The sequence below is a fragment of the Lepus europaeus genome, chromosome 18 (assembly GCF_033115175.1).
Source record: "Lepus europaeus isolate LE1 chromosome 18, mLepTim1.pri, whole genome shotgun sequence".
NCBI classification, from domain to species: Eukaryota; Metazoa; Chordata; class Mammalia; order Lagomorpha; family Leporidae; genus Lepus; species Lepus europaeus.
This window is the reverse complement of record NC_084844.1, coordinates 45434881-45461880: the sequence shown is the minus strand read 5'-3', so window position 1 is coordinate 45461880 and position 27000 is coordinate 45434881. Positions and strand designations below refer to the sequence as shown.

Here is a 27000-nt window from a genome sequence, read left to right as displayed (position 1 = left end):
ATTAACATTAATTTGAAGAAAACAAAGGCTTCCAGAAGTTGAAGAAACTTATCTAGCAGAGATCTAGTAACAAACAGGTTTCAAGTCAAATCCCTCTTCAAAGTTTATACTCTTCCTACAAGGTGGTAAATGTAGTAATGGTTTAGACAGAGCTCAAGAGTGTCGAGTTAGCAGACTCGGATTTGAAGGTCTGAATCCTAAAACTATGTATCAGTCATGATCACTGACAAGTTATTTATCTTGATTTATTTTTTGTTCTAGATATAGCACCCAATGATTATGTGTATCTCATGGGTTACTGAGAAGATTCAAGGAAACAATGCCGGCAAAGCACGTTAGAACAGAATCAAGATCCATGGGAAGCATACTTCACTCTAACTACCCTGAAAATCAGTGCTGGACACACTGGTGCCATGTGAGATGCAGACACTTCGTTAAGATGCTTTTGTTACTGTTACAGTATAGATATGAAATATAACTGCAGAATATTTTCTATAGCTGCCATAGCAGAAACCAAGTTGACACACATGGTATAAAGAAGACATTAATCAAATCACATAAGATTGTTTTCCATTAAAAAAGGAGGAATTAAAAGACTGAGGCTGTAATCTCAAAGGTGAATTAGAAAAGTTAATGTAAATAAAACAGTCTAACCTCAATAACTCTGGAAATAATGGGCTTTAAAGGCCTCTTGGAAGGACAAAATACAAATTCTTTTAGTGAAATTCTCATCTTTATACAGGATGGGTTAACCTGATCTGCTCATTAAATTTATATGCAGATAAAAAAAAAGTAAAACCGAAAATCATTCTTACCTTATTGTCTCTTCTATCAGACGATCTGAGCTGTAAATAAAACAAAATTTCAAAATCTGGGATCACTAAATGAACATTTAAAATGTGTACTTATTTTATCCACATTTATGAATAAACTTTTCAGTCATTTATGTATACCGAATATCCAGATTTTTGAAAGCATCAGCAGAAAATTTTGGGATCCCAAACAAACTAATCCATATATATAAAATTTATCTTTTATTTGCTAGATTAAATTTATTTTTTCCACAGAGATACCTGATATTTAAAGTCAGAACAGTTTTAATTACAGCATAAAGAAATAAAACTTCTTTAATCCAGATAGAGTTGTCACCACCATCTACTCAAAACCTAAGAATTACAACCAACTTGTTAAGACAGGATAGGCAAATTCAGTTAGGCTGTTTGCAAGTAGTAATTACATATACCTCAGATGTCCTTCCTTTTTTGGGAACGCCTTTTTTTTTTTTTTTTTTTTTTTTTTTTAGCTAAACCTAATTGCAGCTTACTAAACTTCAGAAGTCAAGAATTTGAATAAAGACACCAAATATGTACCACTAATCTGTAAAGTATTTGCTTGTATGAAACAAAGAGAGAAAGGAAGAAAAGGAAACAGCCATTTTAGGGAGGAGCTTAAAGGTAGGTAAGTTTGATAAGGGAGAAACTTTACAACAGAAATAAGGAAAATAAATTCCAGACATCTATACCTATTTGGTACAATGCAAGATACACAGCAGGCAATCAAATACTTGCATATTTTTTCCAACTACTTCTTTCCAAAAGAATTTCTAATGAAATAGTAAGTTAAGATTTCATTATAAAGTGGTAGAGGTTACTGCATGAATTAGGGAACAAAGACAAACTTTAACCTGTGTAAATATCTTATGTAAATTTGTATAAGAATTTCAAAAATTACAAAGATGGTAGGTAAAAGCCACATCACGTGGCTGTTTAAGATGTAGTTATTTAAAAGGCAGAGTGATGAGGTAGGGGTGGGGATCTTGCATCACCTGGCTCACTCCCCAGATGGCTACAACAGACAGGGCTGGGCCAGGTTGAAGCCAAGAACCCAGAACTCCTTCTGGGTCTTTGATACGGTGTCAGAGGCCCAAGTATTTGGGCCATCATCCACTGCTTCCAGTTACATTAGCAGGGAGCTGGACTGGAAGCGGAGAAACTGATTCTCAAAAAGGCACTTCAGTATGGGATGCTGGCATGTCAAGTGATAGCTTAACCTGCTGCACTACAATGCCAGGCCTTGAATGGCTGTTTAAATGCTGGTTCTGGGGCCGGCCAGCAGGTTAAAGTCCCAGTCTGCAGTGCCGACATCCCATATGGGCGCCTGTTCAAGTCCCAGCTGCTCTACTTCCGATCCAGCTCTCTGCTATGGCCTGGGAAAGCAAAAGATGGGACGCTGCACCCATGTGGGAGACCTGGAAGACGCTTCTGGCTCTTGGCTTTGGATCAGCTCAGCTCTGGCCGTTGCAGTCATTTGGAGAGTGAACCGGGGGGATGGAAGACCTCTCTCTCTGGCTCTACCACTCTCTTTAACTCTTTCAAATAAACAAAATAATATTTTTAAAAAATAAATGCTGGTTCCACCATTCATTAGCTATCTGATGTCAGACAAGTGTCGCTGAAGTTCTGTTTTCTCAGCTGAAGAATCAAAGGAGCTTACATCTGTAATGATTAGGTCAGTACTTCACACAGTGGGCACTATTCCTTGCTGTATTAAAACACTTTACCACAACTACAGATCGATTCTATATCTAAGCATAAAGTCGATGTAAATTCCCATATAAATCCACTATTCTAGTGAAATCTATGGACTATCAAGCATGCATTTTTTCTTTCAAGATTTATTTATTTATTTGAAAGGCAGAGTTACAGAAGTAGAGGCAGAGAGAGACAGCGAGGTTTTCCATCCACTGGTTCACTCTTTCTCTCTTTTTTTTTTTTAAGACTTATTTATTTATTTGAAAGAGTTACACACAGAGAAAAGGAGAGGCAGAGAGAGAGGGAGAGAGAGAGTCTTCCATCCGCTGGTTCACTCCCCAGTTGGCCGCAATCGTTGGAGCTGCGCCAATCCGAAGCCAGGAGCTTCTTCTGGGTCTCTCATGCGGATGCAGGGGCCCAAGGACTTGGGCCATCTCCTACTGCTTTCCCAGGCCATAGCAGAGAGCTGGATCAGGAGTAGAGCAGCCAGGACCTGAACTGGCATCCAGATGGGATGCCAGCACTGCAGGTGGTGCCTTTACCCACTATGCCACAGCACTGCCCCCCATTTATTCTTGTAACAAATGCATATAGAAGTGGCCCTGGAAGGTACTGGGTCAGACTATAAAGATAAGACACTAAACTCTATAGATTTCACAGTGGAAACAAATAATATAAGTCAACAAGGCTTCTTGGTCCAGTGACTACAAGGTCACAAAAAAAGAAAGTGGTTAACTTGGGTTAATACTTCCTTTTTCTTTTTCTTCTTCTTCTTTTTTTTTTTTTTTTTTTTTTGACAGGCAGAGTGGACAGTGAGAGAGAGAGACAGAGAGAAAGGTCTTCCTTTTGCCGTTGGTTCACCCTCCAATGGCCGCTGCGGCTGGCGCGCTGTGGCCGGCGCACCGCGCTGATCCGATGGCAGGAGCCAGGTGCTTCTCCTGGTCTCCCATGGGGTGCAGGGCCCAAGCACTTGGGCCATCCTCCACTGCACTCCCTGGCCACAGCAGAGAGCTGGGCTGGAAGAGGGGCAACCGGGACAGGATCGGTGCCCCAACCGGGACTAGAACCCTGTGTGCCGGCGCCGCAAGGCGGAGGATTAGCCTAGTGAGCCGCGGCGCCGGCCAATATTTCCTTTTTCAATACAGTAGCCTGGCTAAAAGAAAAAAGAGAAAGAAAGCCATTTTGGGGTCCTCTCCAATCAGGTCTGCAAAATAACAGACAATATAAACTGAAAATAAATAATTCTAGTGAGTGCACAAGAACACAGCTAATTTTGTTAAGAATAATGAGAGCTAATACTTGTGGTAAATTATAAGCCATGTCCTGTCCTAAAATGCCTCAGATGTTTTAACTTCATCCTTACAAAAATCCTATAGGATTGATCCTATCATTCTCTTCAGATACAAATAAAAACTGAGGCAAAGAGCGGGCTAGGATTTAACCTTGAGCAGTCTGACTTCACAGATCTGGCTCTCACAGTCTCAAATATCAGCTCTTCCTCTCTCCCACAGTCAGTCTGAATTTTCACCTACTTCTAGACTGTCTCTCACCTACTCCAGCAAAAATCTATACTCTGGGGTCCATTCTCTCTCTCTCCTTCCCCTCCTCTCTCCTCTGGTAACCCTCGGGTCACTGGAGATCTCCTTACTCCAAATGTGAAGACAATGTAGACAAACAGCAACAGGGCAAAGACACAGTAGACACTCCTTGACCCTTTCACTCTAAATAATGAACTCAGTTTCTTTAGCTTCTCTCACATTTGGTCACTTCTCTCCTTATCCAGAATCATGAGTCAATTTTAGTCTTAATGAGTAGGCAGAGGGCTCCTTAAAAAGTTCCTGGGACAAATAAAGTTAATTTGTATAAGGATTTAAGAGAAAGTCTATTTCTTCTACTCTCTACTGTCAGCCGCTCAACACTTCTGCTATCAGTGATAACAATTTTGAAATGTTCTGAATAAAGTTACACAGGAAGTATGGGAAGAAAGAAGAGATATAAACAGGAGTGTATATCACATCGACAGCTCTGGCTAAACCAACAAAGAAAAGGAAAGTGCTCCGCATTCCTCCCCTGTATGCTGAGGCACAGCTGGCAAAATGATGTTGCATCTCACACACAGAACCAAAACCCACCAAAGCACAGCAGGCACCTACCTCTCTGTATGGACTGATCTCCTTTCCCAGGATTCTGCTCGTTTTGTGTTGTCCCGCCCTTCTTATCAAGTGCCAATGCAGGTTCAATGTTAGCAATTTATGTTTTCTTCCCCAAACTTTCATTAAAAAACATCCTGGCTGTTTACAGACACTGGACATTTTTCCAATGCTATTTACCACACTGCTGCAGATCAGCGAATTTGTCTCATGACTGAGACAAGCAATCAATCAGTCCTGCGGTGGACACCAACTTGGTGTTCTCTAACTCAATTCAGTCTGACACAATCTCCCTGGAGATACTCAGTTCCCAGAAGACTGCCCTCACTTCCAAGGCACACTGCAAATCCCAGGTTGTTTTACTTTCAACTATAAATCAGGGCTCCCAAAACCTCAACCTTGTGTTCAGCAAACTATTAGAGCATCTCACAGAACTCAGAGAAACAAATTCCTCACACTGACTGGTTTATTATAAAGGATATTACAAAAGACAGAGATGAAGAGATACATCAGGCAAGTGCATGAGATGGGACATGGAGCTTCCATGTTCTCTGAACGTGCCATATTCCTCATTCGTTCAATGACCCAGCAGCTCCCAGAACCCAGTCCTTTGTGATTGTATGAAAGTTTCATTACATAAGTACAATTAATTAAATCACTAACCACTGGTGATCAGCTTAATCTTGGGATTCCTCTACCCTCTCAAGAGCTTTGAACAGAAAAGCCCCAGTCCTTTAATAGTGCCTTGTTCTTGTGACTGGCCCGCACTCTGCTGTCACTGCATTAGCATATGAAAGAAACTTTCTCTTCAGAGACTATGGATTTTAGGAGCTACAAGTCAGTAAACTAGAAGAAAAGCAAATATTTCAAGTATCTCAACTTGCTGCTCCTGACTTCTAAAAACTTAAAATAGTAATAGATAAAAATGATGACTAAGGGGCTGGTGCTGTGGAGTAATAGGCCTGCAGCAACAGCATCCCATATGGACGCTGGTTTGTGTCCTGGCTGCTCCTCTTTTGATTCAGCTCCCTGCTAATGCACCTGGGAAAAAATTCCCCCAGAGAGATTTAAGAACCACAACTTAAACGTTCTCAGATATTGCCACACTCTGCAGACTACTGTATCAGAATAAATAAACCAGAGATCCCTTATAATTTACTGTAAGAAATGTGTAGGATTGGGGCCGGCACTGTGACAGAGTGCGGGTTCGAGTCCCAGCTGTTCTACTGCTGATCCAGCTCCCTATTAATGTGCCTGAGAAAGCAGTAGAAGATGGCCCAAGTCCTTGGCCCCTTTAACTACGTGGGAGATCCAGAAGAAACTCAAGGCTCCTGGTTTTAGATCAGCTCAGCTCAGTTCTGGCCATTGCAGCCATTTGGGTAGTGAAGCAGCAGACGGAAGACCTCTCTCCGTCTCTTCCTCTTTTTCTCTGTAACTCTACTTCTCAAATAAATAAATAAAATCTTTTAAAAAAATACGATGGCCAAATCTGCATAGGATGGAACATAAAAACACAAAGCCACCCATACCATACAAATAATCAGGAAGCCAGCCAAATATACTTCTTTACTATCATTATCTGCTTCTATAAACCAGCCTAACTGCTAGTCTGTCGTTAGAGAATATAAAGTCATTATATTTTGTATTCATAGACAATGCTCCTGAAGCAGTGGGGTTGAAATGGTCAGGAAGGAATACATAAAAGAAAGTCTGATGTTTATGGCACACAAGTACAATCCTTGTTTTATGTAATGAGTAGTTTTGCTTGAAAGATGTGCTCTCTGAAAATAACATTTTAGCCAATTTAAATATTTTAAATGTAATAAAATAACTTTATTTACACAAAACAAAGTCTTTTAAAAAACAAAGTCTTGTAAAGCACATACTTATGCCTACATTTATTTTCCATTTTCTTTGGTATAAAATCAGACTTTCATATAACAGGTTTTCTTAAAATTTCACTGATGGGTCATTTTATATATTTGAGGTAGATTATTATCGTTAGATTATGGTAATTTCACAACACATCTGAAACTCCAGAAAAAGAAAAAAGAATATTCACTGGAATTATCTTAAAAGGAAACCAACTCAAAGAAAATCTAAAACTATGATTGTGAATACCCTACCCTACAGAGGAAGAAGTTTTTCCTCCTTTTAAATTCCTTTAAATGTTAAACACCTTTATTTTACTAAATGTCCTAAAATGCAGAATAAAGCATGTTCAAAATCTAACACGTGAATATCCAGAAGCTGTGCTCACAGCATGGATCTCCATTTTATAGGCCAACACTAGCTTACCCATGTGCTTGGCATGTCAGAGAATTATAGTAAGTCATACACTGGTATTCCACAGATCTCTGGTTCCAACCCCATCATCCTTACTTTGTATGGAAGTATAAACAGAGGAAGGCCAGTAATTTTCAAATTTCTTCTCAAATTGCCAAAGTCTCCAAGTCCTTCCTCATTTGGCTAGGACCACATAAACTGAATAAACTGCATTCATTAAAAAGCATCCTAGACATGGAGGATACAACTCAACAACAGAGTGGCTCCGCAAAAATAGAATAATCTCATAAAAATTCAATTTAAAATTGCTTTCCTTTGGGACATAAAATATATAAAGTGAAATTATCCTTCTTAAGCAAGTACTCCATAACAGCCCAGAGGCATTCCATCGAGGGCCTGTAATTAAGCAATGCATTTCTGTTTCTTTCAAGACCTATTTAAACCAGCAGAAAACAATGCACTAAATTTCATCACCAATTACTGTATCCAGGAATTATGAAAGTCACATCTGGATAATTCTTTTAAAAGTATAATTCATTTCTGCTAACACACACATAGTGCAAGTGGCATAAGTTTCAAGAATAAAAATGCAATTTCATGTATATATTTAAAAAATTAAAACTAATAAAATGTAAGAACTTGGCAAAATCACTTAGCTAATACCTAATTAGATTCCTCTTTAAAAGAATAGATGACTAAGTGGATAATCAACAAGCAAGTAAATAAGAAAACAAGAACTATAATACTAATATTGTGTGTAAAATTAACGTGTCCTCACAGTCAGGGTGGACAAAGGTATACCTTTGTTTTTGTTTGTGATTTTATTTAGTAAAAAATTTTGTTTACAATCACATGACGTTATTCAGAGACAAAAAGCTAAGCACTTCACAGAGTTCTACCCACTTCAAGGAAAAAGAGAAAAATAAAGCTGAACCATTAGCAGCGAGATTCTGGAAAGTCACTTTTCCTATTTTTTTTAAGTAGGTTTATTTTTAAGACTAGCTTTATGTTTACAGAACTACTCAGCAGAAAGTACAGAGTTTTCATGTACCCATGTTCCACTATTACCACCTAGCATTAGCGGAGTGCATTCATTACAACTGAATGACCAATACTGAGATGTTATAAGTCCATAGGTTTTTCAATTTTTTCACTGTATAGCTCTATAGGTTTTGACAAACACATAATGTAACATAACCTCTGTGTAAAACAGTTTCATTGCTTTAAATATCCCCTGTGCTCCATCTATTCATTTTTCCCTCTTGTTCTTATCCTGAACCCCTTGTAGTTGTTGATCTTTGTATTGTCTCTAAAGTTTAGTCATAAACAGATAGTTGGGATTATACAGTATGTGACCTTTTCAGATTGTCTTTTATGCATCTGAAGTTCCTCCATGTCTTTTTTGGACTTGATAGCATATTTCTGAATCATATTTTACTTTATAGATATAATAGTTTTTTTTTTATCAATTATGAACACAGCTGTTAGAAACATGTACAAGTTTTTGTGTAGACATAAATTTTCAACTCACTTAGGTAAATAATTAGCAGAACTGTTGGAATGTATGGTGAGGCTACACTCAGCTTTATAAGAAAAATGTCAGTGTCTTTTAAAAAAATTTTGTGTATTTCATTGGGGGGGGGGGGGTCGGGTGGGGGAGAGACTCTCCCACCCACTGGATCAGGAATTGAACCCTGGCACTCTGACATGGGATATGGCCATCTCAACAGGACTCCTAACTGCGAGGCCAAATGCTGGCCCCACTTTTGTGAATCTTACAACACTCATTATGTTCTGCTTTATACAAAATTCCTCTCAGTTTTCAAGGCCCTTCCATGTGTATAGTCTCAGCAACTCTGTGAAGCAGATACCTAAGATCATCTTGGACCGGCAGAACAGTACTGCAGAAGCAACACCAGCAGAGGACCTGGGCTTGAATCCCAATGTTTACTAGCTTTATGATGTCAGGAACATTTGGCGAAAACCACAGAACAAATACAAAGTGAAGACATTTTTACCAGTTTTTCAATGTATACCTAAAGTATTTCTGTAGCTCTAAGTTTGGATCATGCAAATGACAAAGCTAGTACATTGCAAAAATTCAAAATATTGGGGGGAGGCGGTGCTGTGGCGCAGCGGGTTAACGCCCTGGCCTGAAGCGCCAGCATCTCATATGGGCACAGGTTCGAGTCCCGACTGCTCCACTTCCAATCCAACTCTCTGCTATGGCCTGGGAAAGCAGTAGAAGATGGCCCAAGTCCTTGGCCCCTGCACCCGCGTGGGAGACTTGGAGGAAGCTCCTGACTCCTGGCTTCAGATTGGCACAGCTCCAGCCATTGCGGCCAACTGGGGAGTGAACCATCGGATGGAAGACCCCCTCTCTCTCTTTCTCTCTGCCTCTCCTCTCTCTGTGTAACTCTGACTTTCAAATAAATAAATTAATTAATTTAAAAAAATATATTGGGGCCTGTGCTGTGGCACAGTAGGTTAAGCCTCTGCCTGTGGTGCTGGCATCCCACATGGACCAGTTTGTGTCCTGGCTGCTCTCCTTCCAATCTAGCTCTCTGCTTATGGCCTGGGAAACAGTGGAAGATGGCCCAAGTGCTTGAGCCCCAGAACTCACGTAGGATACCTGGAGAAGCTCCTGGCTCCTGGCTTTGGAATGGCCCAGCTACAGCTGTTGTGGCCATTTGGGGAGTGAACCAGTGGAGGGAAGACTGCTCTGTCTCTCCTTTTGTGTGTAACTCTGCCTCTCATATACATAAAAAAATTTTAAAAACAAATTCAAAATACCAAAAGTCTAAACACAGCCTAAAAATATAACAAAAGAGTAGATAAAAGGTAAAGCTCCATCTGAGAAATATAATCTGCTATTTGTTTTAAAGATGCATTTATTTATTTGAAAGGCAGAGCTAGAGAGGAGGCAGAGGCAGAGAGAGAGAGAGACAGACAGACAGACAGACAGACACGTTTTCCATCAGCTGGTTCACTCCCCAAAAGGCAGCAACAGCCAGAGCTGGGTCTATCCAAAGCCAGGAGCCAGAAACTTCTCCTGGGTCTCCGACGAGGGTGCAGGGGCCCAAACACTTGGGCCATCTTCCACTGCTTTCCCAGGCTATAGCAGAGAGCTGGATCAGAAGATGAGCAGCTGAGACTCAAACCAGCACCCATATGGGAAACCAGCACTGCAGGTGGCAGCTTTATCCGTTACGCCATAGCACTGGCCCCTATAATCTGCTTTTTCATCAGCAAAGTATACGGTTATAAAACTAACAGAAAGTCTGTATTCTGAGATAACCTACTCATATCTGATAAATAGTCAATAAAATGAAAACAAAATAACACTATAAACAATCCTGTTTAACTGTAACTTGCTTTATCTAAGTTTTATATTTATAAGTTTTTTTGTACTTTTAAAGAGCTTTTAATTTTATAAAATGGATTAACTCTATAGTCATTCACCCTTAAAATGATGTAACACGGGGAAAGCTATTAATCCTGTTTTCAAGACTTTAAAAAAAAAAAAAAGAGAAAGAGAGGTAAAGTCACTTGCTTTTGAGAGGTAAAAAGCAACTGGTTTCTCAAGTCTCAGTAATATTATGCCATGCTGGTTCCTAAATACAATGACAATAAAATTTTAAAGAAGCAAACTACAGGAAAGGCAGTATAATGTGGGACAAAAATGGAAATGGGTTTGGAAATGTGCATTTAGTAAGAGTTGTACTATTAAATAGTTATGAGACCTTGACCTATATCCTCTTTGAATCTGGTTTCCTAATTTGTTATAAACAAGAGAAATGCTTGCTGAAAATTTTTACATACAATATGAAGGTCAGCAAAAATCTATGGAACATAGAATTGAGAGATATTTACTTTAATGTATAAACATTTGAAATCCATGCACACAAGGGGTCTTCAGAAAGTTCAAAGGAAATGCATATTATGTAAAAACTATGCAGATTTAAAACTTAGGGTACAATGTGCATGAAACCAAAACAAATAACTTCTACTTTATCTATTTATTCATACAATAAAGATCAAGTGTCTACTACAGCATAACAAGAATTGGAGATCCAACACCACCAACTAGACTAATTAGGTCTATATAAACTATAAAACTTCTGGAAGAAACCATAACAAAATATTTGCCACTGTAAGATAGGCCAAGGTTTTTTACACAAGCCAAAAATAAACAAATCATGCTGTCTGAATTTGTTTACACGAACTACTGAAAAGGTAAAACTAATCTATAACAGTACAAAGCAGGGAAGTAGCTGCCTGGTTTTGTGAAAAATTTGCGTCTTGACTTTGGTGGCAGTTCCAAGAATATATACAACAGACCCGCACTATAGCATAGCAGGTAAAGCTGCTGCCTGCAGTGCCAGTATCCCGCATGGGCAGCGGTTTGAGTCCTGGTTGCTCCACTTCTGATCCAGCTCTTTGCTATGGCCTGGGAAAGCAGTGGAAAATGACCCAAGTTGTTGGACCCCTGCACCTGTCTGGGAGACCCAGAAGAGGGTCTTCTGGCTTCTGATTTCCTTGGCCCAGCCTTGACCATTGCGGCCATTTGGGGAGTGAATCAGTGGATGGAAGACCTCTCTCTGTAACTCTACCTCTCAAATAAATAAATAAAATCTTTTTTTAAGATATGCCAGTTTAGTGGTAATCATGGCATGCACAGGAATCACTACTTCTCTCTATGAGTCTCCAAGTTTGGATGAAACTCCTGTTTAACTTCTTAGCTAGTTTTATACAATTTAAAAATGCATGCTTCTTTCTTCAACTCTTTATTAATTGTATTATTCTTCTCAATAACAAAAACCTTACCGATTGCTCTCCTTATAAATTTGTGAAAGAAACTGTTCATTTCTCTTTGGTAGGCCTTATTCTTAGCTGCCATCTCTGGGAAGGAGGAAGTGTTGTTTAATGGTGTGTTAAAGACAAACACTGAGCTAAAATGTAAGAGTAGAAGGCAAGTAATTTGCAGCTTGTGGACTAACTACATCTAACTTCTACCTGGAGCACAGATGCCTCCCTGCATCTGGAGAAACTCAGCAAGGAAACAAGGGTCAGTGGATCACCAGTGAACTGCAGTGTCCTGTAACCCTTTTTTTCTTTTTTTTAAGATTTATTTATTAATTTGAAAGTCAGAGTTACACAGAGACAGAAGGAGAGGCAGAGAGAGAGAGAAGTCCTCCATCTGCTGGTTTACTCCCCAGTTGGCTGCCATTGCTGGAGCTGTGCTGATCCAAAGCCAGGAGCCAGGAGATTGCTCCGAATCTGCCACATGGGTGCAGGGGTCCAAGGACTTGGGCCATTTTCTACTGCTTTCCCAGGCCATAGCAGAGAGCTGGATCGGAAGAGGAGCAGCCGAGACTTGAACCGGCGGTCACATGGGATGCTGACACTGCAGGCAGCGGCTTTACCCATTATGCCACAGCGATGGCCCCCAACCGCAGGTTTTAAGGGGAAGTGATTACAGCATCAAACAAGGTAGCACCAAACAGGGGACAATGTCCATGAGATTTGCCATTCAGGAGAACACTGATTTGCACTAATGTGACAATACAGTCAATAGAGTCGTGAAGGGAAGTGCACAGGCCAAAGAAGAAATGAGTGTATAGACAGAGCTGGTACACAAAAGGATTTAGAGTGAATTACTTACAGGCACATAAGGATAGAGGAAAGTGCTAGAGGGATGCACTGGCCTTACAGGAGAAACACCTCATCCTCTAAAAATATAACAAAGGGATAGAGAGGGAAGCTCTACAGGTTAGCTTTTAGTATAAGAGTAAAAAGTTTAAAAAGTTCAATGAAGAAGGAGGTAAGCAACTTTGTTTTTGGGCAAAAAGACAGGAAGGTCAAGAGGGGAAATGAGAAGATTGGGCAAAGCTCTTGAAGAGGATGAGAGCAAGAACTAAACAGACAAGATTGGAAATAATTTTAAAACGGGTTAATGTATTTGACTAGGTACTTTTTCTCTCTCCAAAGTAGAACAGTAAACTATAGATTAGGTTGGCATTCTACAGAGGTGCAGGCAAGGCCAGATATTGGGAGTATATCAATCAATTCACTAAGAGAGGGGTTGGCACTGTGGCTTAACAGGTAAAGCCGCCACCTATAATGCTGGCATCCCATGTGTGTGCTGGTTCAAGTCCTGGCTGTTCCATTTCCAATCCAGCTCTCTGCTATGGCCTGGGAAAGTAGTAGAAGACAGTCCAAATCCGTGGGCCCCTGCACCCATGTGGGAGACCCAGAAGAAGCTCCTGGCTCCTGGCTTCGGATCGGCTTAGCTCCAGCTGTTACGGCCATCTGGGGAGCCAATCAGCGAATGGAAGACCCCTCTCTTTCTCTCTCTCTGCCTCTCAAATAAATAAATATTTAAAAAAAAAATTCACTATGAGATCCAAGCTATCAAGAGTAGGAACATAGGTTATGAGGAGAAAAATATAGACAAGCTAGTGGTACTCTAAAGAAAGATAAGAAGTATTAGTCACAGAGAGATGTTGGGGTTGGAGATTTCTGAGGTGGTTTACTTAAAGATGAGGTTAGAATGCAGCTATGGAACAAGGTACTGATCTTCAACCAGATGAGATCATCACTGACATTAAAGAAGCCTGGGAACAGATGAGGCCCTTTCTATTTCAGTACACTGATTTCCTAATCCAAGGTTCTCATCACCACTGAAAATCTCTACAAGTTGTCACCTTGATTATGGTACATGTGGAGGACATGTTGTATTCAAATGACAGAATGCTTCTAGAGAAAATAAGGACAAAGGCCTGCTCCGGAACTGAATGCAAGACTTGGGACAAATCATGGTCTTTCAAGATTCGATGTAATCTAGTCTTTCCTCTTCTCTCCTTACCTTCCTAACTGTAAGCTGGTGACACAGTCAGACTTGTATCCTAAGTAAATATGAAGAGACAAGATGATGAATTCTTTTGGGAGGGTTGTTAGAATTTTAAAATACAGTATTAACTCAGATACTTCTTTCAAAAAGAAAAATATCAGAGTATTCAAAGAACTATTATATAAAGAAAGGGGAATTAATCTAAATAGCAATTGAAAAGGCCCACAAGGATACAGTGGGCCTGTGAAAAAGAAATAGCTAAAAACGTGACAATAATTCAAGGTTTGTATTCTCCTCTGCTTGACAGACTCAGAAAAAGACAAATCAAAATAGGAACTGGTGCTTTGGTATAGAAGGTTAACCTGATGACTACAATGCTGGCATCTCATGTGAGTGCTGGTTTGAGTCCCAGCTGCTCCACTTCTGGACCAGCTACCTGCTAATGGCCTGGGAAAGCAGCAGAAGATGGCCCAAGTCCTTGGGCCCCTGCACTCAGAGACCCAGAAAGACCTCCTGGTTCCTGGCTTCAGATTTGCCCAGCTCCAGCCATTGTGGCCACTTGGAGAGTGAACCAGCAGATGAAAGATCTCTCTCTCAATCTGTAACTCTGCCTTTCAAAAAAATAAGTCTTACACAAAAAAAAGAAGATATATTCCTTATAAAACAAAACCACTGTCTGAAAAGTTTTACCTCTGTCATTGGCATGAATTAAGAAAAAAAATCTAGGGTGTGTGTTTGCCTAGCAGTTAAGATGCTGGTTAAGATGCCTAGGTCCCATGTTGCAGTCCTGCATCTGATTCCAGGTCCATCTCCTAAATCCAGCTTCCTTCTCTCTCTGTGTAACTCTGACTTTCAAGCAAATAAATAAAATCTTAAAAAAAAAAAAAAGAAAAAAAGATTTAGTTATTTGAAAGGCAGAGAGAGAGAGAGAGGGAGGTCTTCCACCCTCTGGCTCAATCCCCAAATGGCCTCAACAGCCGCAGCTGGATCATTCCGAAATCAGGAGCTTCTTCTGGGTCTCCCATCTTCTGCTGTTTCCCAGGCCATAGCAGAGAGTTGGATCAGAAGAGAAGCAGCCAGGACTCAAACTGGCGCCCATTTGGGATGCTGGCACTGCAGGCGGCAGCTTTACCTGCTTCGCCACAGTGCCAGCCCCACCCTACATGTTTTAATAGTAACCCTCAGGCCAGCACTGTGACATAGTGGGCTAAACCTCTGCCTGCAGCACTGGTATTCCACATAGGTGTTGGTTTGAGTCCTGGCTGCTCCACTTCTGATCCAGGGAGGCAGTGGTGATGGCTCAAGTGAATGGGTTCAGGCTACCTCTGCAGGAGACCAGGACTGAGTTCCAAGCTCACTGCTTTGAACCCAGCCATTGTGGGCATTTGGACAGTGTATCAAGAGATGAGAGCTCTTTCTCTCTCAAATAAAGTAAAAATTAAAAAAAAAAATTGAGTTATTGAGGACATTAAACATAGAATACGCAATTAATGAAATGATAAAGTAGCATGCCTTTAGAAGGAAATTTGATAATACTGTATCAAAAGACTTTTTTTTTTTTTTTATAAATGACTTATTTATTTATTTGAAAGGCAAAGTTACAGACAGAGAGAGATCTCCCACCCCATAGTTCACTTCTCAAATGGCCTCAATGGCCAGGGTTGTGCCAGGAGCTTCTTCTGGGTCCCCCAGATGGGTGCAGCGGCCCAGGGACTTGGACCATCTTTGGCTATTTTCCCAGGTGCATTAACAGGGAGCTGGATAGGAAATGGAGCAGCCAGGACTCGAAACAGCGCCCAAATGGGATGCTGGCACTGTAGGTAGTGGCTTAACCCACTGAACTACAGCGTCAATCCCTCAAAAATTTTTAAAATGATTATATTTTGTGATCCTGCAATTCTAATTCTAGTAAACTAAACTATTTTAAGGAAATAATTATGGAAACATATCTGTAAAAAATTCACTACTTAGAATAGTAAAAAATAGAGCCGGCGCCGCGGCTCACTAGGCTAATCCTCCGCCTTGCGGCGCCGGCACACAGGGTTCTAGTCCCTGTCGGGGCACCGATCCTGTCCCGGTTGTCCCTCTTCCAGGCCAGCTCTCTGCTGTGGCCAGGGAGTGCAGTGGAGGATGGCCATGGTCCTTGGGCACTGCACCCCATGGGAGACCAGGAGAAGCACCTGGCTCCTGCCGTCGGATCAGCGCGGTGCGCCAGCCACAGCGCGCCTACCGTGGCGGCCATTGGAGGGTGAACCAACGGCAAAAGGAAGACCTTTCTGTCTCTCTTTCTCACTGTCCACTCTGCCTGTCAAAAAAAAAAAAAAGAATAGTAAAAAATAAAAATAATCTAAAGGCCAACATTAGTGAAATGCTTATATGACTTATAGTTTACCTAAATTATGGAATATAGGCACTACATGACTCAAAACCAAAACTATCAAATAACACGAGAAGGCCCACAATCTGTTTATAAGTAAAAAATATTACAGACTCTATATACATAATTTATTTAAATCTTTTAAGTATTTATTTACTTGAAAAGCAGTTGGATAAAGATAGAGAGATAGAGAGAGAGAGAGAGAATATAATGAAACTGATCTTCCATTCACTGGTTCACTATCCAAATGGCCGAAATGGCAGGGCCCAGCCAGGCTGAAGCCAAAACTATCATACTCCATCTGGGTGACAGAGGCCTAAGCACTTTGACCATTTTGTGGTCAACTGGGGAGTGAACCAGCAGATAGGAGATCTGTTTGTCCTCTCTGTAACTCTTGATTTTCAAATAAATAAATAAATCTTTAAAAAACAAGGACAAAAAAAACAGAAAAAGTTTGCTATTTTGTCAACATAATATTCAGTCATTTTATTATATAGCAAATATTTGTAATTTATACAAAAATACAGACTGAAATTGTTTTTATTAGTTTGAGAGGCAGGTAAAGACAGATAGACAGAAGCAGTTACCTGCTGGTTCACTCCCCGAATGCCCATAATGGTGGGGGTGGGATAGAGTGGAAAATTCAATACAGGCTTCAACACAAGTGAGAAGAACCCAATTACTTTAGCCACAGAGGCTGCCTCCCAGGGAGGCATTAGCAGGAAGCCAGAGTCAGGAGCCAGTGCCAGGCGCCAGAGCCAGGCATTAAACTCAGGCACTTCGATTTGAGATGCCAGCATCTTAACCATCTGCAAGCTATGTGAAATGTCTTTCTGCCCCAAGATCAATTATTTAAAAAGGTATCTGGAAGCTTTGTGTTCTAATACCGAGATCAGCTGCTAAGGCCTTGCTTTCAGTCTCACAATTCCTCTAATTCATCAGAACTCATTACATTCAACTTTATCCTGCTTCAGTAACTCTGCGTACAGAATGAACAAATTTATTCACAAGGCTAAAAGGAAAAATATAAATTATCTATAAAATGTCTGAGACACTATAATCAAAAACATAAAAATATCTTTTGATTTCCAACTTGAACATTTTTATAACCCTAAACAAATTTATTAAAGATGCATTACTTGCATTGTTTCATTTTTTCCTATGTAAAATGAACAACAGTGGGGGGTAGCACTGTAGCATAGTGTAATGAGTTAAGCTGCCACCTGCCATGCCGGCATCTCATATGCACAACAGTTTGAGATCAAAGTTCGAGATCCAGCTGCTCTACTTCTGATTCAGCCTCCTGCTAATGAAGCATCTAGGACAGAGGTGGAAGATGGTCCAAGTGTTTGGGCCCCTGCACACACATTGGAGACCTGGAAAACTCTCCTGGGTCCTGGCTTTAGACTGGCCCAGCTCCAACCATCGTGGCCACTGGGGAATGAACCAGCAGATGGAATATCTCTGCCTCTCCCTCTCTGTAATTCTGCCTTTCAGATAAATAAGTAAGTCTGGGGACTGGCACTGTGGCACAGTGGGTAAAGCCACCGCCTGCAGTGCTGACATCCCATATGGAAAGAGGCAGCCCCCAAAGAAGGATGTACTTTTCTCTGAAGGGAGGAGAGATCTTCCACTTTGCTTATGGCCTTGTCGAGCTAGTGGATCCAAAAGGCTTCCATAGCCAAGGCAGCTCATGTCAAGAGCCTTGGGTGATCACTGACATCATACATAAGAGTGTTATTTATTAAATAAACAACAAGAGTCACTGTGCACTAATTTTCCATGAAGGGCCTCTGTCCCCAAAGAATTGTACCATGAGACTTAATAGTAAAACTAATTTTTATGGGGCCGGCACTGTGGTGTAGTGAGTAAAGCCATCACCTGCAGTACCAGCATCCCATGGCACCAGTTCAAGTTTCAGCTGCTCCACTTCCAATCCAGCTCTCTGCTATGGCCTGGGAAAACAGAGGACAATGGCTCAAGTCCTTGGGCCCCTGCACCTGCATGGGAGACCTGGAGGAGGTTCCTGGCTCCTGGCTTTGGATTGGCGCAGCTCCGGCCATTGCAGCCAATTGGGGAGTAAACTACTGGATGGAGGACCTCTCTCTCTCTCTCTCTCTCTTCTTCTGCCTCTCCTTCTCTCTCTGTGTAATTCTTTCAAATAGATAAATAAATCTTTTTTTTTAAACTATTTTTATAAAGAATCACTTCCTTTTAGTGTATTAAATGGACGGTTTTATTATGTCTCATAAGTTATAGTATGTCTAAGAGCTCGTAAAAAATGTATCATTCTAGGGTTCTTTAAAGATAATCAAGTTCCTGAAAGTAAAGAAGGGAAAGGACGGAAGGGAAAAGAGAAAGGGAGGATAAAAAAATGGAACCACCTCTGAGAAGCAGTAACATTGAACAGCCCTTGTCTAGACTGTTGAGGAATAGTTTTTACTTTTTTTCTTTTTTCTTTCTAAGGCTAAACAGGAGAGGGAGGGAGAAGAGGAGAGGGAGAGTGGGTGGGAGGGTGGGTATGGTGGGAAGAATTACCATGTTTCTTATGTTGTATTTATGAGATACAAATAAAAAAATAAACTGCTGTATTTCTCCTTAATTTGAGGCAATAAAAGCAAAAACACTGATATAATCTTTTATTATCCCTTAAATTACTCCATACCCTTAAAATATAGTAACATAGTTTTGGGTAAATGCAAAATTCTGTTTATGATATTTTTTATCAAATACAAAAACATGACGAAAGCCAAGAATGACTATAAACTACACATACTGCAAGAGAGACTGCCCCCTTGTGTCATTCTGTAACTAGCAACAGATTAAGAAAAAACATGTGTAACTGTTTAACACTAAGGCATCCAAGTTTCTAAATAGATCTTGATTATTCAGTGTTTTGATTTCAACAGCTTATATTTCAAGTTATGATCTTTAAAGAAAAATAAATTGAATGGAACATTAAGCTCTTATGATTAACATTCGACACTGAGTAGCAAATACTAATGTAATTCCTAATATTTAATTATCATAGATACAAAAGCTGCTCGACTGTTTACAAGCTGAGTTCAGAGATAAATAATTTTTTGGTCCTTAAGTTCTACAACAAAAAAAGAGAAAAACAAAGAAAAGAGTACATTTAGGAGAAAAACAGATGAAGCAGGAATAGAGTATGATGATTTGTTTTAAAATGAATAGCACAACCAAATTCTCAGGTGTTTTACTCTGATATTTTTGAAAATAAAACATTAAAAAATTTTGATACATGGGGGGCTGGTGCTGTGGTGTAGTGGGTAAAGCTGCTGCTTGCAGTGGCAGCATCCCATATGGGTACTGGTTCGAGTCCTGGCTGCTCCACTTCCAATCTAGCTCTCTGCTGTGGCATGGGAAAGCAGCAGAGAATGGCTCAAGTCCTTGGGCCCCTACACCCATGTGGGAGACTAGGAAGAAGCTCTGGGCTCCTGGCTTCGGATCAGCCCAGCTCTGGCTATTGTGGCCATTTGGGGAGTGAGCAAATGGATGGAAGACTTCTCCTCTCTCTCTGCCTTTCAAATAAATAAATACATCTTTAAAAAAAATTTTTTTTTTTTTTTTAATTTTTTGACAGGCAGAGTGGACAGTGAGAGAGAGACAGAGAGAAAGGTCTTCCTTTTGCCGTTGGTTCACCCTCCAATGGCCGCCGCGGTAGCGCGCTGCGGCCGGCGCACCGTGCTGATCCGATGGCAGGAGCCAGGTGCTTATCCTGGTCTCCCATGGTGTGCAGGGCCCAAGGACTTGGGCCATCCTCCACTGCACTCCCGGGCCACAGCAGAGAGCTGGCCTGGAAGAGGGGCAACCGGGACAGGATTGGTGCCCCGACCGGGACTAGAACCCGGTGTGCCGGCGCCGCAGGTGGAGGATTAGCCTTGTGAGCCACGGCGCTGGCCTTAAAAAAATATTTTTTGACACATGGTCTAAGTATCCTTTATAAAGCTTCTTTCCATATAAGTGTTAATAGGCCATTCAAACCTAAGTCTTCATGAGTATTATTATTACTAATAACCTATAATAGTGCACAAAAGTACAAAGCAATAGACTTGATAAAAGAAAAACACACTAAAGTAGTAAGAAAACATTTCTGGGGACTGGCACTATGGCACAAGGGCAAAGCTGCCACCTGTGATACCTGGCATCCCATATGGGCACCAATTTGAGTCCTGACAGCTCCACTTTTTTTTTTTTTTTTTTTATTTGACATGCAGAGTTAGACAGTGAGAGAGAGTGAGAGGGAGAGGGAGAGAGAGAGAAAGGTCTTCCTTCTGTTGGTTCACTCCCCAAACGGCCGCTACGACCGGTGCGCTGCGCCAATCCGAAGCCAGGAGCCAGATGCTTCCTCCTGGTCTCCCATGCGGGTGCAGAGCCCAAGCACTTGGGCCATCATCCTCCACTGCCTTCCCGGGCCACAGCAGAGAGCTGGACTGGAAGAGGAGCAGCCAGGACAGAATCTGGCACCCCAACTGGGACTAGAACCCAGGGTTCCAGCGCCACAAGCAGAGGATTAGCCTAGTGAGCTGTGGTGCCGGCCATGCTCTACTTTTTTTTTTTTTGACAGGCAGAGTGGACAGTGAGAGAGAGAGACAGAGAGAAAGGTCTTCCTTTACTGTTGGTTCACCCTCCAATGGCTGCTGCGGCCAGCGCACCGCGCTGATCAGAAGCCAGGAGCCAGGTGCTTATCCTGGTCTCCCATGAGGGTGCTGGGCCCAAGCACTTGGGCCATCCTCCACTGCACTCCTGGGCCACAGCAGAGAACCGGCCTGGAAGAGGAGCAACCGGGACAGAATCCGGTGCCCCGACCAGGACTAGAATCCAGGGTGCTGGCGCCGCAGGTGGAGGATTAGCCTATTGAGCTGTGGCACTGGCCCAAGCTCCACTTTTTTTTAAGATTTTATTTTATATATTTGAGAGGTAGAATTACAGACAGTGAGAGGGAGGGAGAGAGAGAAAGGTCATCCATCCATTAGTTCACTCCTCAAATGACAACAGTCAGTAATGGGCCAATCCAAAGCCAGGAGCCAGGAGCTTCTTTTCACGCAGATGCAAGAGCCCAAGTGCTTGGGCCATCTTCTACTGCTTATGAAGAAGCAGGCCATAGCAGAGCTAGATCAGAAGAGGAATATCTGGGACTAGAACTGGCGCCCATATGGGATGCTGGCGCCACAGGCATAGGATTAACCTACTGTACCACAATGCTGGCTCTGCTGCTCCATTTTGATTCAGCTCCCTACTAATGTGCCTGGGAAAGCAGCAAAAGACAGAAGACTCAGATGAAGCTCTTGGCTCCGGGCTTTGGTCTGGCCCAACTATGGCCATTGTGGTCATTTGGGGGAGTGAATCAGTAGATGGAAGCTCTCTCTCTCTCTTAATTTCAAATAAATAAATCTTAAAAAAAAAAAAAATTCAGTTAACAATTAAATGACAAAGAATTAACAGCACAGTTTTTTCTTCTAATTCCAGTTGAGCAGTTGCAATTCTAGTTCTATCAAATTGAATATTTAGAAGAATAAAATGAACTATAATTGACAGGATACTTGGTATAATAAAAAGCATAAGATATTTTATAGATAAGTAAGTAAATTAGGAAACAGGGAAAAATGGTGCACGAACACTAAATACTTACTTTCGAAGGTGATCATGTTCTTTCAAAAACAGTTCAGTTCTTCTGTTGTTGACTCCAGACCCACTTTTATATGACCTAGAACAGAGAAAAGAACAGATACCGCAAAATCATATTAAGTGACTAATTCCAATGATATTCAAAGTAGACAAATTGAGTGGCTTCATGGTTTTGAATGAACAATTAAAATATGTAACCTTTTCCACTTCCCACTAAGAATGATATAAAGAAATACGAATGTTTCTCTAATTTATTTATTTGAAAGGTAGAGAGACAGGTACAGGGGAGAGGGGAAGGGAGGGAATTATCTTCCATCTGCTGGTTCACTCAGCTCCCCAAATGACCACATCAGGAATGATATCAGTACAAAAATGTTAGCAGTCCTTTAATAATTTCATGTGAGGCTATGAAACTGTATTAAATCTGGGAAGATTTCAATATTCCAAAAAAAATAAGTAATGCTATGATAATAGCTACCTGAAAATATAATTAATGGGCAGGAGATACATAACAATCAGGAAGTGAGACATAGAAAACTTCAGTTATTGATAATGTAATTCTTAGGGTGGGCGGTAAGAAATCAGAGAAGAATTCATGAAGAGATCATCTAAGCTGAACTTTGAACTAAGACAGTAAAGTCAGGGTTGACAGAAGTCAAGAGATATAACTGATACAATACAAGGTAGATTAGGACCATGTTGTTGTTACAATGTTCAAAGACAAAGAAATGGGAATTAGAGATTCTGAAATCTAAATCATGGTTTTCCGACTCATTTGAAATTAATCACAGACACATTCTAAAGCTAAATCTGAATGTCCTACAAAATATAAAAGGTAACTTACTCAATATCCTTTCGCACTGATCCCATGAGATTCTCCCTTTCCCGTATTGCTACAAAATTTGCTTTCGTTTTATGGAATTCATGCGTATAATCCTGCAATAAACCAATATCCAGTCTCAACATAAGCTAGTTACGCACTGCTATTTCCATTTGATTGAATCAGTTATGCATTGTTATCGTATTGTGAATGTCTATCAAGAAAACTGCTATTTAAGAAATTAAATTATCAAAAGGTGAAAATAACTTTTTAATTACTTTCCTAAAGAGTGACTAACTTCTTTCAAATGAAAATAATTCATGGGTTATCAGTGTCATTTAAAATTCCTGTGCTCCAGATCTTCCAGCACCTTTGTCTTATGAGATAGAATTAGAAAAAAATCTAAGATAAAATGATTAAAACAGCCTAGGATAAAAGTTGGGAGGTTCTTTCTATTCGATTGTACATCCATGGGCTTATTTTCTTTCAGAGAATTAACTGTATCCGGACAGTTAATTTCCTAAATTAATCAAAAGAACAGAGAACTGTAAAGAACAAAACAATCATTAAATATTTTATTTTTATATGGCTATTTTAAAAAGATTTAAGGAATATTGTTTTTAAAATTCAGAAAAGCAGATAAAGTTCAAAATCAAAATCTCATCTCTCAGAAAGTACATGTTAACCTTCTGAAAACAAAAACAACCATGATCCTGGGGAGAATATGAAAAGAACATCAAAAGGAATAAAGATAAAAACAAACACCCTGCCTTACAGCTCACAACTGTCAATACATTCTTGGGTTTTCTTTTAGGAAGTATATTTTACATGTACAAGCTCATCTGTTATTTCTTTCATTTTTTTCTAAAGAAATAATTACTATCCACTCTAACGTATACCTTGTTTCTGTACATCATAAAATGTCAAGCAATCTTTCCATATCAGCAACTAGAAACTTACATAATCTTAACAGCTGAACAAAATAAATATTATTACCTTATGACTCTAATTTAATAAATTCCCTACTGATAAACATTTTAATTTTTTTTTGCTATTAAAAAATGCTGCAGAGGCACGCATGTAGAGCAACGGGTGAAGCAGCTGTTTGCTACACCAGCATCCCATATGAAAGCACTCATTCAAGTCTCATCTACTCTACTTTCAATCCAGCTCCCTGCTAATGCACCTGGGAAGGCAGTAGAAGATGGCCCAAGTACTTGGGCTTCTGCCACCCACATGGGAGACCAGGATGAAGTTCTAGGTTCCTGGCTTCAGAAAGGGCCAGACCTGGCTATTGTGTCCTTGTATTTTTGTCTTTGTCACTTTGCCTTTCAAATAAATACCCCCCCCCTTTTTTTTTTTTTTAGATTTTATGTATTTCTTTGAGAGGCAGAGTGACAGACAAGAGAGAAAGAGAAAGGTCTTCCATCTGCTGGTCTACTCTCCAAATGGCTACAACAGCTGGAGCTGAGCCAGGAGCTTCCTCTGTCCCCAACATGGGTGCGGGGGCCCAAGCACTTGGGCCACCCTCCCCTGCTTTCCCAGGCCATAAGCAGAGAGCTGGATTGGAAGTGGAGCAGCTGGGACATGAACTGGCACCCATATGGGATGCCGGCGTTGCAGGCAGAGGCTTAGCCTACTATGCCACAGCGCTAGCCCTCAAACAAATCAATCTTAACAACAGCAGCAACAAAAAGCAGCAGGGAGGGTTTTGAGCCTAGTAGTTAAGACGCCAATAGTTGGGTTCCTACCATCCATGCAGTAGACTTGTCTTGAGTTCCCAATTCTCACCCTTGGCCAAGCCCAGCCCTGCACTGACTGTTGAAGGCATTTGGAGGACTGAACCCAGGGATGGAAGTGCTCGCTCTCGCAAATAAATTAAAAAAAAAAAAAGTTTCAGCTGCAATAGTCTTTCATATTTATTTTACTGTACCCTTTTCTTCAACCCTGCACCAATTTATGTTCCCACCAATAACATACAAGTGTCTAGTATTCTATAATTTTGCCAGTAATGGGAGATAAGTTTCAATACTTACTAATCTGACCAGTAAAAATCATACATCTTTTTATGATTTTGGTCATTCTTGGGGTCAGTGCTGTGGTATAGTGGGCTAATCCTCCTTCTTGCAGCACCAGCATCCCATATGGGCACTGGTTTGAGTCCTAGCTGCTCTCTTCCTATCCAGCTCCCTGCTATGTCCTGGGAAAGCAGTAGAAGATGGCCCAAGTGCTTGGGTCCCTGAACCCTCATGGGAGACCTGGAAGAAGCTCCTGGCTTCAGATTGACCCAGCTCCAGCCGTTGTGGCCATTTGGGGAGTGAACTAGAAGACAGAAGACCTCTCTTTCTGTCTGTCCCTCTCTCCTGTAACTCTGTCACTCAAATAAATAAAATCTTAAAATAAATAAATAAAAAAGAAATCTCATAGGTGAAATTAAATAAAAATAAATATAATAATAAATAAATAAAATAATAAAATAAATAAATGTCACAGGTGAAATAAAATGAGATTTTGGTCATTCTTTTTTTGTAAGGAAGTTCATATTCTTTGTCCATTTTCGTATTAAATTGTCTTTTTCTGTTAATTTCTATAATTTCTCTGTATATTTCATGAATTTGTCCATTTAGAAGTTTCCTGAATTAGGTCTTGAACTGTACCACCCAAAATTAATAAATTTCATTCATGCATTACTCTGAACTTCCAATGGTTTCTTTTTCAACATTAAAATTTTTAATCCACTTGGAATATATTCTGGGTATGAGAACTGAAAGAGAGACTGAAATTAGCTGGCGCCGTGGCTCAACAGGCTAATCCTCCGCCTTGTGGCGCCAGCACACCGGGTTCTAGTCCCTGTCGGGGCACCGGATTCTGTCCCGGTTGCCCCTCTTCCAGGCCAGCTCTCTGCTGTGGCCCGGGAAGGCAGTGGAGGATGGCCCAAGTGCTTGGGCCCTGCACCCCATGGGAGACCAGGAGAAGCACCTGGCTCCTGCCTTCGGATCAGCGCTGTGCGCCGGCTGCAGCGCGCCAGCCGCGGCGGCCATTGGAGGGTGAACCAAAGGCAAAGGAAGACTTTTCTCTCTGTCTCTCTCTCTTACTATCCACTCTGCCTGTCAAAAATAAAAAAAAAATAAAAAGAGAGACTGAAATTGCTATCATTCATATCCCCCCAATTAGTCAATTGTTACAGTCTGTTTATAATTTCACTTCACCCCACTGATTTAAAACACAACCCTTATCAGAAACTAAATTTCCATGCATATTTGCATCTATCCATGAATTTTGTATTATACTATATTGAAAGTTTTTTTTCTCAAGAATCAAACTATCTTTACTCTAGTTTTTAAGTTTTTTGTGTGTTTTTTTTTTTTTTTTTTAGAGATTTATTTATTTATTTGAAAGTCAGAGTTACATAGAGGAGAGAGAGAGAGAGAGGTATTCCATCGGTTGGCTCACTTCCCAATTGGCCGCAACGGCCAGAGCTGCGCCAATTGAAGCCAGGAGCAAGGAGCTTCTTCTGTGTCTCCCATGCGGGTGCAGGAGGGGGAGAGGGGAGAGAGGGAGAGAAAGAGAAAAAGAAAGAGAGAGGGGGGTGGGGGGGGTCTTCCATCTGCTGGTTCACTGCCCAACTGGCCACAGAGGCCACAGCTATGCTGATCCGAAGCCAGGAGCCAAGAGTTTTCTCCAGGTCTCCCATGCAGGTGCAGGGGTCCAAGGACTTGGGCCATCCTCCACTGCTTTCCCAGGCCATAGCAGAGAGCTGGACCAGAAGTAGAGCAGCTAAGACTCAAACTGGCGCCCATATGGGATGCCCGCATTGCAGGTGGGAGCTTTACCCACTATCCCACAGCACCGGCCCCCCTCTTTGCTCTTTAAAATACATGAATACACATCCTATTCAGTGATATAGAAAAAAACCCTCTTGCCCAAGTCTCAAGCCCAAGATATTACCTGCAATATGTCTCTGTGTCGCTGTAGTGTGTGCATCAGAGCTGCGTTCAATGAGGGAACACCTGCACTATTGGTATATTCTGCCATTTTATCATTCACTCCTGTAAGCTAGAAAGAAAGAAAGAAGAAAACAAAAATAATTTAGAAAGCACTAATAACAGCTAACAGAAAACTGTCTATATGCTCTTTTGGCTGACAGCAGAAACACCACACAAGACAATAGGTAAGGATTCGGCATTTCCTCCCCATTCCCTAATTGCTAGAACACCACCTATACAACATGGGAATGGCTTTCACTGAAATTCGAGTGGCCTGGTGAGACACATATCTTGAACAAATGGGTGCTTTCAATAAACATGTCTGCATTAACATAATCCTGGATCATA

General features: G+C 40.9%; 1 protein-coding gene across 3 annotated transcripts in view; it reads right to left on the bottom strand.

Annotated features, from left to right (window-relative positions):
* GOSR1 (golgi SNAP receptor complex member 1) overlaps positions 1–27000 on the bottom strand; it is a 51802-nt gene that overhangs the window by 14564 nt on the left and 10238 nt on the right. For all 3 annotated transcript variants that reach the window (XM_062175486.1, XM_062175487.1, XM_062175488.1), the window contains exons 4-7: positions 26615–26722; positions 22691–22782; positions 21851–21925; positions 816–845 (exon numbers count right to left, since the gene is read on the bottom strand). In XM_062175486.1, the coding sequence (XP_062031470.1) occupies positions 816–845; positions 21851–21925; positions 22691–22782; positions 26615–26722 (305 nt within the window). The remainder of the gene's footprint in view (positions 1–815; positions 846–21850; positions 21926–22690; positions 22783–26614; positions 26723–27000) is intronic.